Source organism: Orycteropus afer, unplaced genomic scaffold (genome assembly GCF_000298275.1).
Source record: "Orycteropus afer afer isolate SDZICR_OR568_19922 unplaced genomic scaffold, OryAfe1.0 scaffold00644, whole genome shotgun sequence".
NCBI classification, from domain to species: Eukaryota; Metazoa; Chordata; class Mammalia; order Tubulidentata; family Orycteropodidae; genus Orycteropus; species Orycteropus afer.
Genome location: NW_006922231.1, coordinates 371,653 through 390,801, shown reverse-complemented (window position 1 = coordinate 390,801; position 19,149 = coordinate 371,653). Strand labels below are relative to the sequence as shown.

The 19,149-nt window shown below is 39.1% G+C and overlaps 1 protein-coding gene across 1 annotated transcript in view; it reads left to right on the top strand.

Moving 5' to 3' along the window:
• Positions 1-19,149, top strand: part of CROT (carnitine O-octanoyltransferase) — a 67,623-nt gene that overhangs the window by 35,826 nt on the left and 12,648 nt on the right. The window contains 7 exon segments of the mRNA XM_007956624.2: positions 2,601-2,684; positions 2,767-2,874; positions 3,086-3,216; positions 8,305-8,428; positions 11,279-11,357; positions 11,452-11,545; positions 11,671-11,790. Coding sequence (XP_007954815.2) covers positions 2,601-2,684; positions 2,767-2,874; positions 3,086-3,216; positions 8,305-8,428; positions 11,279-11,357; positions 11,452-11,545; positions 11,671-11,790 — 740 coding nt within the window.

The following is a 19,149-nucleotide window of genomic DNA, read 5'->3' as shown; positions in this document are numbered from 1 at the left end:
TAAAAGAACTAACAGAACTGTCCTGGAGGAAGTGCACCTGAAATGCTCCTTGGAAGTGAGAATGGCCAAACTTCGTGTCACCTACTTTGGTCATGTTGTCAGAAGGGACCATTCCCTGGAGAAAAATGTCATGCTTCGTAGGGTTGAGGGTCAACGAAAGCGGGGAAGGCCTTCAACGAGATCGATTGACACTGTGGCTGTGATGATGGGCTCAAGGATAGCAGCCGTCATGGAGCTGGCGCGGGTTTGGGCAGTGTTTCGTTCTGCTGTGCACGGGGTCGCTATGAGTCAGAAATGACTTGATGGCACCTAACAACAACAACAAATTTCCAGGAGTTTGAGGATAGTGAATCAGGTATGGTGGCAATTGTGAAGTCTGTGTCTTTAAACACCATATACACCAGTACATGGCACAGGAACTGAAGGCTCAACGTGCATTCCATGAAATTTTCCAAATATACTCTGTTTTCGAACACTTCAACACAGAGAATTAAAAATTTATTGATAGTCTACTTTTTAAATTCCATGTAGGTTTCCCTTGTAACCTAAGATGGCTTTAGAAAATGCAATTTAACCTAAATAAAACATCATTCCAAAACCAAACTTTAGTGAAGTATATGTACTGTAAGTAAAGCTTTTTTTAATCCAAAGCCATGTTGCTACTCTCTTCCATCAGTGTTGTGATAATGAGTGTTGTCACTGTGGGTGATTAGCTATCAATTTTTATAATTATGCTAGCTAATCATATCTTCCTCTTAGGTTTTAAAGTACTTAAGGTCAGCTATTTTGTCTCTTCTCTATTGTATGCTTTATATAGGATACATAGGAAGCATGTAATAAACATTAGTTATTAACAATGACAGCAGTAGTAACAGTAGTTATTGGTGTGGGCCAGGTCCTAAGTACTGTATAAACATTGTTGAAATAATTTTTCACATCAGTTACATTAGGGTAGGCATTATTATCCCCCCTAGCAGATGGGGTAGTTTGCTGAGTTAATTAATTTTCTTACTATTGCACTGCTAGGAAGTAGTGGAGCTTGTATTCAGAACCAAGCCCATATTCTTAAACAGAATGTTACACATGTTGTTGTTTGTTTTTGTTATGTGCCATCGAGTCAGACCTGACTCATAGCGACCCCTCCTTGGGTTTCCGAGATGGTATCACTACGGGAGCAGATTGCCCAACTTTCCTTCCGAGGAGTCCCTGTTGGGTTTGAACCACCAGCCTTCTGGTTAGCAGTCAAGTGCCTTAGGCACTACAGCACCAGAGCTCCTATGTTACACATATGACATCAATAAAAGTGAAAAACGGAAAGGGGAATATTATGTGAACAAATAAAGCATCAGGAAAGCATTGGAGTTTTTAAGATTTCCTAACACTTTTTAAAATGATTAGCTGGGGTGGGTGAGTAGAATTACAAGTCAAACTTAACATCTTTCAGTCTTGCCCTTTCTCCCTGGATCCAGTAAGAAGTAGCGATTGGTGTTCTTTTTTTAAAAATGAAACAATATATGTGATAATTTTCATGAAAATTCTTTGTAAAACTATAAAGCTTTAACACAGTTTTGAGATGGGGTTAGAAAATGGGTTTTCCAGTGACCTATGAGTCTTGTTATGAATGTTGCTGACGAAGGGAATGGCCTGTTTAGTTACTTTGTACTGACCTCCCCTAAGAGCCTTTCCCAATGGTGTGGCTGCTACATACTGGTTAATAGTATACTGTGCTGTTTGGCTTCTGTGGTTCATTCTATAGGAAAGCAGAACTGTAGTGTTTGGGTGACATTTAGGATACCTAATTATTGTCTCTGAAACTGGCCCTTTCCTATCAGGCTAGCAGTGTCACATTCAATTCATGAATGGTAACTTTGTTCAGTGTAAAGTGGTAGCAGTAACACAGAGAAGGAACCATCTGATGTGATTGTCATCAAAAGGACATGGAAAAAATAAGGCAGACAGAGTTTGTCCTCCAAAATAAATGATGGGGAAATTTATTAGCTGCAGTTTCTTTAGATAGAGATATAGATTTAGCTGTCAAACCCATAACATCCCTGTACCCATTTTTCCTACCTTTCTTAAACACTGAGAATTATTTCTGCCACAACTGGTCACTCAGATAGAACAACTCACAAAATGGCTATGTCTTAATGCTCAGCTACTGACCTTTGTTTTTACCTAAGTAAGTTTATGCCCATGCTAACTGCCTTCAAAGCATGTGCTGTCCACCTCTGCTTTCCCACACTGCTCTTATAATCCCAGAGCATTTTAGCTTTACATACCTACACTTGCTTTGACTTCCAGTACAAACAGCAGTTATTTTCTTTAGATTGTTTCTTTTGCACACTCCTTCTATTACCTCAGGAGCCCTAATTAGGACCTTTCACCTTCTAACATTTATTCTTAAAAAAAAAAAAAAGTGACTACACTATATGAAGTCCCTATCTTTATGATTAGAAGGTGGGGCATTTTAGGATTTTAAGAGTAAGTTACATTTTCTGCACTTCAATGTAATCTGTTAAGGATGGGGGAACAGTGAAAAGTATATTTGGTCAAGCTTTAACTTGACAAAGTATTCAAAATCTTGTTTCTTTTCATTTTAGCATGCGCCTTATGATGGAATGGTTATGGTCAACATCAATCATTATGTTGATCAGAAAATTTTTGAGAATGAAGGAAAATGGAAGGTATACTAGAAAAAATATTTCATCCTTTTCCCCCCTAATATTTTTTATAGATAAAAAATTTTTAAGTTTTTCCTATTTTCAGGGTTCAGAAAAAGTGAGAGATATACCACTTCCAGAGGAGCTTGTTTTCACTGTAGATGAGAAAGTGTTAAATGACATCAAACAAGCTAAAGCCCAATTTCTGAAGCAGGTAGCTTTCCACTTTTCTATTAATGCTTTCTCTTTTAACTACCTTCTATAAAAATTTGGTTATTATCCAAGTAATACAGTATAAAGCATTTTAAAGTTACAGCTTTAATACCTTTATTTACTTCTGATGATTACACGATCATTTGTATTACCTTTGGGGTATGCTCCTTAGTGAGTTTTCACTGCTCCCATGTACTAATTCTTTTTGTTAGGCATCCGACCTGGATATTGTGTCTTACGCCTTTACATCTTTTGGCAAAAAGCTAACCAAGAAGAAGATGCTTCACCCTGATACATTTGTTCAGCTTGCACTTCAGCTGGCTTATTACAGACTTCATGGACGGTGAGGACCAATCATTTTTCAGTTTTTAGAATCTTTAAGTCTAAGTTTATCTTTTCCATAGCCATTCCATCCTAACTCTCCAGTGTTTTTCCCCATCCCACTTTTCTGCAGTTGGTACTCTGTCCTAATTTGGATTTCTATCAGCAATGTCTGAGAGTTTCAGTCTTTGACAGATTCCTTATTTTTTACAACCTTGACACATTTGAAGTATCTAGTCTTTTCTGACAGTGTTTTCATGTTTTGGAATTTATAGCACTTAGGAGCTCTGGTGGCGTAGTGCGTAAGGCATTTGACTGCTAACCAGAAGAAGGTTGGTAGTTCAGACCTGCCAGCCACTCTGCAGAAGGAAGACTGGGCTTCTGTAAAGATTTACCACCTCAGTAACCCAAAGTGGGTCACTATGAGTCGGAATCAACTCGATGGCAGTGAGGTTTTTTTTTTTTTTTTTTGGTTTAGTTTTCTTATGACCTCAGAATTCTGATGAGTTCATGAAAAGTTATGGTTTTATAGATTATCCAGTCTTTCTCATTGTTAGGATAGTCAATCTGACTATTGTGACTTTCTGGATCCTAAGCACGAGTAGAAATGCCTTCTTCTTCCTCCTAATCTCTGTCTGTATGATTTTACCTATTATAGATACTTCATAAAATTGGAATAATGTCATATTTGTCCTTTTATGTCTGACTTAAAAGGATGGTTTCAAAGTTCATCCATGTATCAGAACTTCCTTTTTATGGCTAGATAATCTTCTCTTATATGCATGTACCACATTTTGTTTATCCATTTATCTGCTGGTGGGCACTGGGTTGATTTATACCCTTTGACCATTGTGACAAATAGAGCCAGGAAAGGGAGGGAGTGGCTGGGGACCACAAAGTGGTAAGATCCAGGTAGGAATTAGGTAAGGGGAGGGCGGAGAGATTTCCATCAGCTAAGGGAGACAAACTTGTCTGTCAGTTTGTCATCCTGTGGGGCTTGCACGTTGCTGTGAGGCTTGAGGCTGTGCCACTGGTGTTTCAAATGCTAGCATGGTTGCACACTGTGCATAGGTTTCAACGCAGCTTGCAGACTGAGACAGACTAGGAAGAAGGAAGAAGCCATCCACTTCTCAAAAAATTAGCCAGGGAAAACCTTATGAATAGCAGAGAAGCACTGTTTGATACATTATTGGGCAACTTTATGAATAGCTTGGAAACATTGTTCAACACAGTGCAGGAAGATGGGCCCCTTGGGTTGGAAGGCACTTAAAATAGGACTGGGAAAGAGCTGCCTCATCAGAGTAGAATCAACCTTAATGATACGGATAAAGTAAATCTTTGAGGACCTCAGTGTGCTGATGTGCACGACTCAAATTGAGGAGAAACAGCTGCAGGCATCCATTAATAACTGGAAAATGGAATGGACGAAATATGAATCTAGGAAAATTGGAAGTTGTCAAAAATGAAGTGGAATGCATAAAGATTGATGTCCTAGGCATTAGTGAGCTGAAATGGACTGGTTTTGGCCATTTTGAATCAGATGACCATATAATCTGCTATGCCGGGAATGCCAATTTGAAGAGGAATGGCATGGCATTCATCATCAGAAAGAATATTTCAAGATCTGTCCTGAAGTACAACACTGTTAGTGATAGGATAATATCCATACACCTACAAGGAAGACCTTTTCATACTACTGCTATTCAAATTTATGCACCAACTACCAAAGCCAATTTTGAGGAAATTGAAGATTTTTATCAACTTCTGCAGTCTGAAATTGACCAAACATGTAATCAAGATGTGTTGATTATCACTGGTGATTGGAATGCAAAAGTTGGAAACAGAAGAGTCACCCCAGTAGTTGGAAAATTGGGCCTTGGTGACAGAAATAATGCTGGAGATAGCATGATAGAATTTTGCAAGACCAATGACTTATTCACTGCAAATACCTTTTTTCAACAACACATATGGTATCTATACACATGGACTTCGCCAGATGGAGTACACAGGAATCAGATTGACTACATCTGTGGCAAGAAGTGATGGAAAAGCTCAGTATCTTCAGCCAAAACAAGGCCAGGAGCTGATTGTGGAACAGACCATCAACTGCTCATACATAAGTTCTACTTGAAGTTGAAGACAATTAAAACAAGTCCATGAGAGCCAAAATATGACCTTGAATATATCCCTCCTGAATTTAGAGACTATCTAAAGAATAGATTTGATGCTTTGAACACCAGTGACCGAAAACCAGAATAATTGCAGGATGACATCAAAAGCATCATCCATGAAGAAAGCAAGAGGTCATTAAAAAGACAAGAAAGGAAGAAAAGACCAAAATGGGTGACAGAAGAAACTCTGAAACTTGCCCTTGAGCAAAGAGTAGCTAAAGCAAATGGAAGAAATGATAAGATAAAACAACTGAACAGAAGATTTCAAAGAGCAGCTTGAGCAGACGAAGCCAATTACTATAATGAAATGTGCAAAGCCCTGGAGTTAGAAAACCAAAAGGGAGGAACACATTCAGCACTTCTCAAGCTGAAAGAACTGAGGGAAAAATTTAAGCCTCGAGTTGCAATATTGAAAGATTCTATGGGCAAAATATTGAATGATGCAGAAGTATCAAAAAATATGGAAGGAATACACAGAGTCCCTGTACCAGAAAGAATTGGTCGATGTTCTTCATCCATTTCAGGAGGTGGCATATGATCAAGAACCAATGGTATTGAAGGAATAAGTCAAAGCTGCAGTGAAGGAATTGGTGAAGAACAAGGCTTCAGGAATTGACAGAATACCCAGTGAGATGTTTCAACAAACAGATGCCCTGCTGGAGGCACTCACTTGGCTATGCCAAGAGATTTGGAAGACAGCTACCTGGCCAACTGACTGGAAGAGATCCATATTTGTACCCATTCCAAAGAAAGGTGATCCCACAGAATGTGGAAATTATCGAACAATATCGCATGCAAGTAAAATCTTACTGAAGATAATTAAAAAATAGTTGCAGCAGTATATTGATAGAGAACTTCCAGAAATGTAAGCTGGATTCAGAAGAAGACGTGGAACAAGGAATATCATTGCTGATGTCTGATTGATCTTGGCTCAAAGCAAAGGATACCAGAAAGATGTTTACTTATGTTTTAATTGACTACGCAAAAGCATTTGATTGTGTGGATCATAACAAATTGAGAAGAGTGGGAATTCCAGAACTTGATTGTACTCATGAGGAGTACATGTACGTAGACCAGGAGGCTGTCATTCAAACAGAACAAGGGGACACTGCATGGTTTAAAATCAAGAAGGAAGTGTGTCAGGGTTGTATCCTTTGACCATACTTATTTAGTCTGTATGCGGAGCAAATAATTCGAGAAACTGGACTATATTAAGAAGAACATGGCATCAGGATTGGAGGAAGGCTCATTAACAACCTAAGATATGCAGATGACACGACTTTGCTTGCAGAAAGTGAGGATGATTTGAAGCACTTACTGATGAAGATTAAAGAATACAGTCTACAATATGGATTACATCTTGATATAAAGAAAACAAAAATCCTTACAACTGGACCTATAAGCACCATCACGATAAATGAAGATTGAAATTGTCAAAGATTTCGCATTGCTTGGTTCTACAATTGATGCCAGTGGAAGCAGCAGTCAGGACACACAACAGCGTATGTTGTTGTTATGTACCACTGAGTCATCCCCGACCCATAGCAACCTCTCCTTGGGTTTCTGAGGCACTATCACTACGGATAGGGAGCTCTGGTAGTGTAGTGCCTAGGCACTTGACTGCTAACCAGAAGGCTGGCGGTTCAAACCCACCAGCTGCTTCTGGGAAGGGCGGTTGGGCAATCTAGTTCCGTAGTGATGCTGCCTCAGAAACCCAAGGAGGGGTCACTATGAGTTGAATTGACTTGATGGCAGTGAGTTTGAGTTTGAGGTTTTTAAGTCCAGTTTCTTTCTTTTTTCTTTTGTTGCCTGTGCTTTTGTTGTCATATTTAAGAAACTTTTACCACATCCAAGGTCATGAACATTTACCCTTGTGTTTTCTTCTAAGAGTTTTACAGTTTCTAAAAGCATTGATGTTTTATATGAAGGAAATAGAGGCCAAGGATTAGTTTTCTATGGCTTTCTAATAAATTAACTGAAAAGTTAGTGGCTTAAACAATAAATATTTATTATCTTTCTGTTTCTGGGGATCGGGAATCCAGGCATGGCTTATCTGGGTGCCTCTTGCTCAAGGTCATCTCTAATGGAGTTGCAGTCGGGTGTTGAACAAAGATGCCCCCTGAATGCTCTCCACTTCCAAGCTCACTTACAGGCCTCACCAGCCATTGGCCAGAGACCTCCCTCAGTTTCTTGCCACGTGAGCCTATCCATAGGGAAGTTTCCAACACAGCAGCTGGGTTTCCTCAGAGCAAGGAAGTGAAAGAGTAAAAGCTCTCTTTGTAACCTGATTTTAGAAGTGATAACCTATAACATTTAACATATGCCCTATTCTATTAAAAGTAAGTCAGTAGGTCCAGCCCACTCTAAAAGTGAGAGGATACAAGGGCATAGATAACACGATGTGTAAGCATCTGAGGACCATCTGAGATAATACCACAGATTCCAATACACAGAATCTGACAGCCACCAAGCCTTTGAAACAGCCCATTTTATACCAGGTCCTGTTTACCAAAGTATTTCATGCTCTTTCACTTTGAAAATAGACTTTTATATATTGAAAGTCTCAACTTTCGTCTGTATCTTAGGGCTTAGTTTCTGGCCAAAGCCCTCTGTATTAGATGAAGTCTGTTTGTAATGACATTAGAGCATTTTTAGATAAAAGAGTAAACTTTTTTTTTTTTTTAAAGATATACTGGCTTGATAGATAAACACAAAGCAACACACTGCCGTAGAGTCGGATCTGACTCATAGCGACCCCTCCTTAGGCTTCCAAGGCCGTGTCACTATGGAAGTAGATTGCCTAACCTTCCTTCTGAGGAGTGAGCGACTGATGGGTTTGAACCGCCAGCCTTTTGGTTAGCAGTCAAATGCCTTAGGCACTATGCCACCAGATAGGCCCTTATTCTTTCATATGGTACACTCTCACTTTTTTCTTTTAGCCCTGGCTGCTGTTATGAAACAGCTATGACAAGATATTTTTACCATGGTCGTACAGAAACTATGAGATCATGTACAGTAGAAGCTGTCAGGTGGTGCCAGTCCATGCAAGATCCTTATTCCCAGGTGAGTATTTGAAAAGGAAAAAAAATCACTGGGTTTGTTTAATTTCTCTAAAGGTGGTTTGGCCCTTGAATAAACTAGCTTCTTTGCTTCAGTTTTCCTGGATCATTAAAACATTCTCAGACTTTTTTTTTTCCCTGAAGTTTCCAAAACATTTGTTCATTTGGCAGTGAAGTGTATACTCTGAAAGAATAAGAAACAGGGACAACAGGGAGGATTAATGGTATTGCATCATCATAAGTGTGTTTGAAAGGGCTTCTCTTTTGGAGAGTGGTTTTTCATTCAGGATTTGAGAAAGAAGATCATATGAGTCATTTTCTAAATGTGTTTTTTCAATGTGTTACTTTAGTATTGCTGATCTACCTTTGGAATAATACCAGACTCTCCTAAAGTACCTTTATTTATTTATTTATTTATTTTAAGAGCTTGTTTTACATTCAATGTAACGTGTACATTTAGTTTCATTCCTCATTAGCCATGTCCAACCTTAACCCAGTCTCCTCCCCTCCCTACCCTTCAGCCCTCCCCCTGTGACCCTCATAATTATGCCCTCCTGTTTGTCCTGCCTTTCTTCAGTTTGCATGTTGGTCTTCTGTTGTCCCATGGTCTATTGCTCTAAGGGATGTATTACCATAGAGTAAGTATGTGGGTGCGGCATCCTGGGTTGAGTGGTCTGCGTGTACATCTTGTTAACTATTGGGCTGAGAGCCTGCCCCTGGGGTGAGTTTATTCCAGGTGCAGAATGTATTCCAGGGCCATAGTACTGGGAGTCTCACCAGATTTCATCTGACCAGTAATTTTGGTCATTATTGAGCTTTTGGATTTTGTTCCACGTTTTCCCTCCCACTCTATCCAGGATCTCCAGATTTGATCCTTTCCTGAGTGGTTGGCATTGGTAGCCGGGCACCTTCCAGTTCTTCTGGTCTCAAGGGCTATCATGTCCTAGGACTGATTGCTTCTAAATGCCCCCTTTTTTTTTTTTTTCTCCTTTGTGTTCTCCTTTACTTCCGATGCCAGGAGACCATTAGCTGCATCTTAGATGGCTGCTTGAAAGTTTTTAAGACCCCAGTCGCTACTCACCAATGTAGGATGTGGAGCAATGCTTTTATATATTTTGTTGTGCCATTTGAGTCTGGTTCCCCCAGTACTATGGTCCTGAGGCAGTAGATCTATTGGATCTCTCTCCCATAGCATTGGGATGTCTGTGAGGGATTACTCTGTGTCTGTCTTCTATTGTTTCTGTAAGGACTGCAGGTATTTTGTATCACTGGTGTTTGTACAAGATTAGCCTCAGCTGAGTCTATCCTTGGTCTAGAGTATACCTCTGTTCACTGACCCCTGTCTGATCATCTCAGGTGTTTATGTGTTTATCTGTATAGCCTAGTGTTTGGTGTTAATGGCAATGTGGTATTGTGGACACATTGGTTGGTATTAGCATCTGTTGTCTATCTCTTATGTGCACAGTTTGGTGTCCTCTCATTTCCCAGTGTTATTATGGTGGTCATATATCCTTCCCATATATCCCTCCCCCTACCCGTGTCAGCATGTAAGCCCCAACTAGCCCTAAATTAATCCCTCTCCAATAAAGTACCTTTATTGAAAGGAAGCTTTTCTTAATTTAGTTGAGTATGTTTAAAATCACAGTTCCATTATTGTTTTTATATATTAGAAACAGTTCAGTTTTCTTTTTGAAAACCAGGGCAAAACCATGTTTAATTGTATCTTTCCCTTTCATAGTTTTATGTATTCCTTAGATTCTCTAACATGGTCATGTATTATTTTATGTATTTATTTTTATACCTCTTTTTATTTATTTTTAGAGAGAGTGGATTATTCCATAACACATTTATATTATTCCTAATTGAAGAGGCACAATAGATGCCAGAGTGTTTTATATGTTTTGTTTCATACTTTTTTTAAAAAAGCATTTAAATGCAGTGTATTTCCTTCCCACTGCTATTATACTATTCAATTTGTGTCTCTGATTATGACAGACATAGTCATATATATATTGATTTATTTTACTTTCACATTGTTGTTGTTGTTAGGTGCCAAGTCAGTTCCAACTCATAGTGATGATCCCATGTACAACAGCGAAACACTGCCCAATCCTGCGCCGTCCTCACAGTTGCTGCTGACTTTGAGCCCATTGTTGAAGCCACTGTGTCATTCCATCTCATTGACAGTCTTCCTCCTTTTGCACTGACCTTCTGCTTTACCACCAAGCATGTTGTCTGCAGGGATTGGTCCCTCCTGATAACTTGTCCATAGGGCTAAAGATGGAGTCTTGCCATCCTTACTTCTAAGGAACATTCTGGCTATACTTTTTCCAAGAGTTTTGTTCATTTTCGAGCAGTTCATAGTATGTTCACTGTTCTTCTCCCACACCGTAATCCAGATGCATCAATTCTTCTTCATTCGTTCTTATTCACTGTCTAGCTTTCATATCCATATGAAGAGATTGAAAATACTATGGCTAGTGTCAGACCCACCTTAGTCTTCACAGTGACATCTTTATTCTTAAACACTTTGAAAAGGTCTTTTGCAGCAGATTTGCCCAGGGCAGTATGTCATTTGATTTCTTGACTGCTGCTTTCATGGGCATTGATTATGGATCTAACTAAAATGAAATCCTTGACAACTTCAATCTGTTCTCCATTTATCATGATTTTACTTATTGGTCCCATTGTAAGGAATTTTTTCTTTTATGTTGAGGTGTAATCCATACTGAAGGCTATAATCTTTGATCTTCACCAGTAAGTGCTTCAAGTCTTCTTTGCTTTCAGCAAGCAAGGTTTTATCATGATTTTGTACAGTTTGTTATTGAAGCATCTCTTGATTTTGTTAACACAGCTTCTTGAGCGGCACCAAAAGATGTTACAAGCTTTTGCAAAGCATAATAAAATGATGCAAGACTGTTCAGCTGGAAAAGGTACTTAGATTGGAGTTACTCTAATTTTAAAAAAAAAATTTTTTTCTTACATTGAAAAATGTTTTCTAACTTCACTTTTGGGGTTTCATTGCAGGATTTGACCGTCATCTTTTAGGTCTCTTACTCATAGCAAAAGAGGAGGAGCTCCCTGTTCCAGAGCTTTATACAGACCCACTTTTTTCCAAAAGGTAAGAAAGCATAATGTTTCATAACTTCGTCAGTCAATGACTTTTTTGCGTGGATGTTAAAAGTCTTCAGAAACAGTATGAGCATCTGTAGGCCTAGTAAAATATCCTTTCTTTGTGCCACACAGTGGAGGAGGTGGAAACTTTGTTCTCTCAACAAGTCTACTTGGTTATTCACATGTCCAAGGAGTGGTGGTTCCCATGGTATACAATGGCTATGGATTTTTCTACCACATCAGAGATGACAGGTGAGGCTACTCTTTTTTATTCTGGCTATGCTATAGTGTAAGAATGCTATCACGTTTGTTGTTTGAATATTTTTCCTACACTAATATTCTGATTATGTTGATCTCTGTCACTTGCTTCATAGATAACTATTTTTACCACTTAAGCTTTTAATGTGTTTATGTTTCTCTGTCCTGCTTCCTTCAATGAGACATTTTTCAAAATCAGTCTTACAGATGCTTTTGTGCAGAACACAATTTAAGACTGATTCAGTGTTCTTATAATCATCCTCAAATTCAGTACATATTTTAACATAGTTGGTCTACACAAAATATTTTATGGTAATTTGACCTCCTCTAATGTGGTGGTTTGCATAATCCTAGACAATACTAATGAGACAAAGAGACCAGATAAACTCATTTATATTCAAAAAAAGAATGTTTTACTATTTAGATGCATTTTATTTGGGGTGTGTGGAAGTTGACTTATTTTTGTGGAAAAATGAGGGAAAAAAAAAAACCATGATAAGGAAAGAGATGTGTAGAACAAGGAGGTAATATGAAAGTGATAAAAAGCATTCTCCTTCACATGGTCTGGCTGTGTATTTCAGAGCATGGAAGGCTTTGTCAAAACTAATTTGGCTGCATTTATCACTCTGTGAATAAGAGTTGAGCAGGCTTGGAGGCACTTCAGAAGGAATGCAAAAAATTGGGATAATGTGTAAGAAATATTTCAGTTTAGAATATATTGTTCTTATATTTTTCCCTTTTTTCATAAGATTTTACAGTGTGTTACTTTTCAAAATATTATCAGCTTCCGTGTCAAGTGTGATTTGTGCAGTAATTTATACCAGTGGTACTTGTTATTGCTGGCATCTGGGTCTTTGGATTATGTATTTTCATAGCATTCAGTTTATGTATATTGATGTACAAATTAAAGGTTGAATTCTATAGGTTAAAATGTATCTTACTAAACTTTTTCATAAAAAAGGGTCAGAGGTATCAATTCATCATCATATTACAGTCACTAAGCTTCTAACAGGAGCTCTGGTAGCATAGTGGCTAAAGCACTTGACTGCTAACCAGAAGGCTGGCGGTTCAAACCCACCAGCCACTCCTCGGAAGGAAGGTTGGGCAATCCTACTTCCGTAGTGATACTGCCTTGGAAACCCAAGGAGGGGTCGCTATGAGTCGGGGCCGACTTGACGGCACATAACAACAACAACAACAACAAGCTTCTAACAGCCAGCTGTGAGACCAGTGGAAGGTGGGTGTTTGTGTGTGTGGAGCCACCCCAGGCACAGGCTGCAGTAAGCCAGCCCCGGGACCATCGGAAGGCAGGTGTTTGCCCTGCGAGCAGGCAGAGTAAGCAAGCAGGGCTGGGGAGACCAGGAAATGAGCAGAGCAGTTTAGAACAGCTAGGAGAGACAAACTTGTCTGTCAGTTTGTTGTCGTATGGTGGCTTGAGTGTTGCTGTGAGGCTGAAGGCTATGCCACTGGTGTTTCAAATGCCAGCAGGGTTACCCATGGTGGACAGGTTTCAGCAGACCTTCCAGATTAAGACAGATTTGAAAGAAGGAAGAGGCCATCTACATCTCAAAAAATTGGCCAGTGAAAATCTTATGAATAGCAGTGAAACACTGTCTGGTATGTTACTGGAAAACTTTATGAATAGCTCTGAAACATTGTGCGATATAGTGCCTCAAGATGAGCCCCTCAGTTCGGAAGGCACTCCAAATACAAGTGGGAAGAGCTGCCTCCTTAGAGTAGAGCCAAACTTAATGATGTGGATAGAGTAAAGCTTTCAGGACCCCCATTTGCTGGTGTGGCACATCTCAAGATAAAAAGATACAGCTGCAAACATCCATTAATAATCAGAACATGGAATGTACGAGATATGAACCTGGGAAAATTGGAAGTGGTCAGAAATGAAGTGGAATGCATAAAGATTGATATCCTAGGCATTAGTGACCTGCAGTGGACTGGTTTTGGGCATTTTGAATCAAACAATCATATGATCTACTGTGCTGGGAGTGACAAATTGAAGAAGAATGACATGGCATTCATCATCACAAAGAATTTATCAAGATCTATTCTGAAGTACAATACTGTCAGTGATAGGATAATATCCATATGCCCCTAAGGAAGACCAGTTACTACTACTATTATTCAAACCACCAAAGGCAACAATGAGGAAACTGAAGATTTTTACCAACTTCTGCAGTCTGAACTTGACTGAACATGCAATCAAGATGTGTTAATTATCACTAGTGATTGGAATAAAAAAATTGGAAACAGACAAATCACTGGTAATTGGAAAATATGGCCTTGGTGATAGAAATGTTGCTGGAGATCACATGATACAGTTCTGCAAGACCAATGACTTATTCATTACAAATACCTTTTTCAGCAACACAAATGGCAGCTATACATGTGGACTTCACCAGATGAAATACACAGGAATCAGATTGACTACATCTGTGGCAAGAGGCAATGGAGAAGCTCAATATCTTCATCCAAAACAAGTGTGGAAGCTGACTGTGGAACAGACCATCAACTGCTCATAGGCACATTCAAATTGAAGCCAAAGACAATTAAAGCAAGTCCATGAAACCCAAAATATGACCTTGACTATATCCTTCCTGAATTTAGAGACCATCTAAAGAATAGATTTGATGCATTGAACACCAGTGACCGAAAACCAGAGGAACTGTGGGATGACATTAAGAATATTATCCATGAAGAAAGCAAAAGGTCATTAAAAAACAGAAAAGGAAGAAAAGACCAAAATGGATGTCAGAAAAGACTCTGAAACATGCCCTTGAATGGAGAGTGGCTAAAGTGGATGGAAGAATCAACAGGATAAAAGAGCTGAACAGAAGATTTCAAAGAGCAGCTCAAGAAGATAGAGTCATTTATTATAATGAAATGTGCAAAAACCTGGAGTTAGAAAAACAAAAGAGGAGAACACACTCAGCATTTCTCATGCTGAAAGAATTGAGGAAAAAAATTAAGCCTCAAGTTGCAATATTGAAAGATTCCATGGGCAATATGTTGAATTATGCAGGAAACATCAAAAGAAGATGGATGGAATACATGGAGTCATTATACCAAAAAGAATTGGTTGATGTTCATTCCATTTCAGGAGTGGCATATGATCGATAACCAATGGTACTGAACGAAGAAGTCAAAGCTGCATTGAAGGAATTGATGAAAAACAGGGCTTCAGGTCCATTGACCAAAAACCAGAAGAATTGTGGAATGACATCAAAAGCATCATCCATGAAGAAAGCAAGAAGTCATTAAAAAGACAAGAAAGGAAGAAAAGACCAAAATGGATGTCAGAAGAAACTCTGCAAGTTGCCCTTGAGCAAAGAGTAGCTAAAGCAAATGGAAGAAATGACAAGATAAAACAGCTGAACAGAAGATTTCAAAGAGCAGCTTGAGCAGAGAAAGCCAATTACTCTAATAAAATGTGCAAAGCTCTGGAGTTAGAAAACCAAAAGGGAAGAACACACTCGGCACTTCTCAAGCTGAAAGAACTGAGGGAAAAATTTAAGCCTTGAGTTGCAATATTGAAAGATTCTATGGGCAAAATATTGAATGACACAGGAAGCATCAAAAAAGATGGAGGGAATACACAAAATCACTGTACCAAAAAGAACTGGTCGATGTTCATCCATTTCAGGAGGTGGCATATGATCAAGAACCAATGGTATTGAAGGAATAAGTCAAAGCTGTACTGAAGGAATTGGTGAAGAACAAGGCTTCAGGAATTGACAGAATACCCATTGAGATGTTTCAACAAAGGGATGCCCCACTGGAGGCACTCACTCGGCTATGCCAAGAGATTTGGAAGACAGCTACCTGGCCAACTGACCGGAAGAGATCCATATTTGTACCCATTCCAAAGAAAGGTGATGCCACAGAATGTAGAAATTATCGAACAATATCATTAATATTGCATGCAAGTAAAATCTTACGGAAGATAATTGAAAAACGCTTGCAGTAGTATATTGATAGAGAACTTCCAGAAATGCAAGCTGGATTCAGAAGGGATGTGGAGCGAGGGATATTATAGCTGATGTCAGATAGGTCTTTGCTGAAGGCAGAGAATATCAGAAAGATGTTTACTTGTGCTTTATTGACTATGCAGAGACATTCAATTGTGTGGATCATAAAAAATTGTGGATAACGTTGAGAAGAATGGGAATTCCAGAACACTTGATTGCACTCATGATGAACCTGTACAAAGATGTGGAGACTGTTGTTCAGACAGAACAAGGGGATACTGCATGGTTTAAAATCAGGAAGGGAATGCGTCAGGATTGTATCCTTTGACCTTACTTATTCAATCTGTATGCTGAGCAAATAATCCGAGCAGCTGGACTATATGAAGAAGAACACGGCATCAGGATTGGAGGAAGGTTCATTAACAACCTGAGATAAGCAGATGACACAACTTTGCTTGCTGAAAGTGAGGATGCCTTGGAGCACTTACTGATGAAGATTAAAGACTACAGTCTACAGTATGGATTATACCTCAGTATAAAGGAAACAAAAATCCTCACAACTGGACCAATAAGGAGCATCACGATAGATGGAGAAAAGATTGAAGTTATCAAAGACTTTTATATTACTTGGTTCTATAGTCAATGCCAACGGAAGCAGCAGTCAAGACATTAAAAGACATATTGCATTGGGCAAATCTGTTGCAAAAGACCTCTTTCAAGTGCTGAAGAGCAAAGATATCTCCTTGAAGACTAAGATGCACCTAATCCAAGCCATGGTATTTTCAGTACCTCATATGCATGTGTGAGTTGGATATTGAATAAGGAAGACTGAAGACGAATTGATGCTTTTGAGTTTTGGTGTTGGTGAAAAATGGTGAAAGTACCGTGGACTGCTAAAAGACCTAACAAATCTGTCCTGGAAGAAGTGCAGCCAGAATGCTCCTTGGAAGAGAGAATGGCCAGACTTCATGTCACCTACTTTGGTCATGTTGTCAGAAGGAACCATTCTCTGGAGAAGGATGTCATGCTTGGTAAAGTGGAGGGTCAGCGAAAGAGGGGAAGGTCCTCAACAAGATGGATTGACATGGTGTCTGCAATGATGGGCTCAAGTATAGTAGGGATTGTGAGGCTGGCACAGGACCAGGCAGTGTTTCATTCTGTTGTACATAAGGTCACTATGAGTTGGAGACAACTCAATGGCACATAACAACAACAAACTTCCAACATACTCCTTGACAAGTAGTCGGTCCTGTGCTGCATGGAGTGATTAAGAGTTCAGGCCAAATCTCAGACTTAGAAAAACATATTTTCATTAAAAGGCAGAAGACACTGTATGTGTCTAATCTATAATGACTATGGATGATTTAATTTTAATAAAATTGGATCATAGTATAAACATTTTTGTATTTTTATGAATTCCATTTTCACTTGATAATATTTCAGGCAATTCCCAAAGCCATTAAATTTGCATTAATACATTTTAATAGTTGATTAATGTCCAGTCTTACAGCATGTTTCCATAATTTATCTAACTGGTTCTATTATTTCTAGTTTTTCTATCATGATAAATAATGTATAATGTTACAGTATGTCCTTCCTTATTTCATCACACAGTTGCCAACTCTATTAAAAAATTATTTTCCAATTTGATGGCAAAAATCATAATGTAATTTGAGTTCTTTTTCTTTACTTAGGAAATTAATTTTTTTCATTTATTGACATCTGTATTTCTTTTGTGAATTATCTGCCTATAGGAAAGGATGTCATTCATTTTTATAATTTGTTGTTGTTGTTGTTATGTGCTGTCGAGTCGGACCCGACTCATAGCGACCCCTCCTTGGGTTTCCAAGGCAGTATCGCTACGGAAGTAGATTGCCCAACCTTCCTTCCAAGGGATGGCTGGTGGGTTTGAACCGCCAGCCTTCTGGTTAGCAGTCAAGAGCCTTAGGCACTACGCCACCAGAGCTCCCTTTTATAATTTAGAAAACTAAATTAAAAAAAAACATCTAACACTTAGACTCATTGCATTGAGGTTCTGGTAAGATGGCAGAATAGGCAGAAAGACTGCACAGACCCACTTCAACAAGGAAAAGGGGAACCAATTAACATAGATACAGAAGATAATCTTGGACCCCTGAGCTCTGAAGGGAAGGATATAGAAGTGGAGTAAACTCCAACTAGCAGAAGAATTTGCATGAAAATACCAAAAAAGGACACATACAGAGCTGCGGTCTGGCAGCAATCCTGATGACACATACAGCTTGGATATTGCCGATTGGTGGTAGGACCTAAGAATTAACCTAAAAACCAGCTCTGCTAGCCAGGGACTACATGGAGGACTGCTCTGGTAGCTGGGGAATAAAAGGGAAACCAGAGAAGAGGAAGGTGGACAGAGCTGTGGACTTTTGCCTGTCCGCAGGGCGCACCCATTTTAAATGCTTACAAGCAGCTTGACCATTTTGGATATTTAAAGCGACAGCGTTCTCCCAGGTTCCAAGGACTTAAGAACAGGCTCTGATTGCTGGGAACCGCAAAGACATCCTGGATGTATGGACTACTAGAAAGGTGTGACATTCCCCTTGTTACTCTCTCTTGGTGAATGGAGGTGTAGCCAGCCCTTACTCCCAACCACCATCGAGGCTGGCAGGAAATCCATCCCAGTCTGTGTGCTCCGATGGACATGGAATAAGGAAGACTAAAGTGCCATGGGTACCCTGCCTTACCCTGTCCAGATTTTTTTTCTTTTTTTTAGTTTGTTTGTTTTTGTCTGTTTAAAAACTACTACTATTATTATTACTTTTGTCCTTTTTATTATCATTGTTTATTCTTCCTTTCCCAGGTTCTAGTTTTCAGCATTTTTCTTTTCCCTTTTCCTGGTTCCAATTTTTTTCCCCCCCTTTCTTGTGGGTAATCCTGTTCCTTGTTTTTCTTTTTGTATTTTTCCCATTTTCTCTTCATTATTCTCCCTCTCTACTTTTTTCTCTTATTGCCCTCTCCCCAGATATTGTGGTGTTTCTTGTTTTGTTTTGTTTCTGGTTTTTTCCCTTTTCTCTTTTTTGGTTACTGTTCCTGTGTGATTACATGGTATGTTTTTTGTCTCTTTGCTTTTACTTTTTTGATGGTTATTCAATTTTTATTTTTGCCTAATTGAGTGGGAGACAGCAGAAGTCCCCATACAACATAACTATGCCCACATCTCCTGCAGCTTCACTTACTAAATGAGAGTCACCACCTCCTTTTCCACCAATGGGCCTATGATAAACAACCACCAAGAAGAGCCTGTCTCATGCTTGACTGCTCGTCACAAACAGTTAAAAGAGATCTAAATACAACAACACCACAATGTCCAGAGACAGCAGACCATCACAGT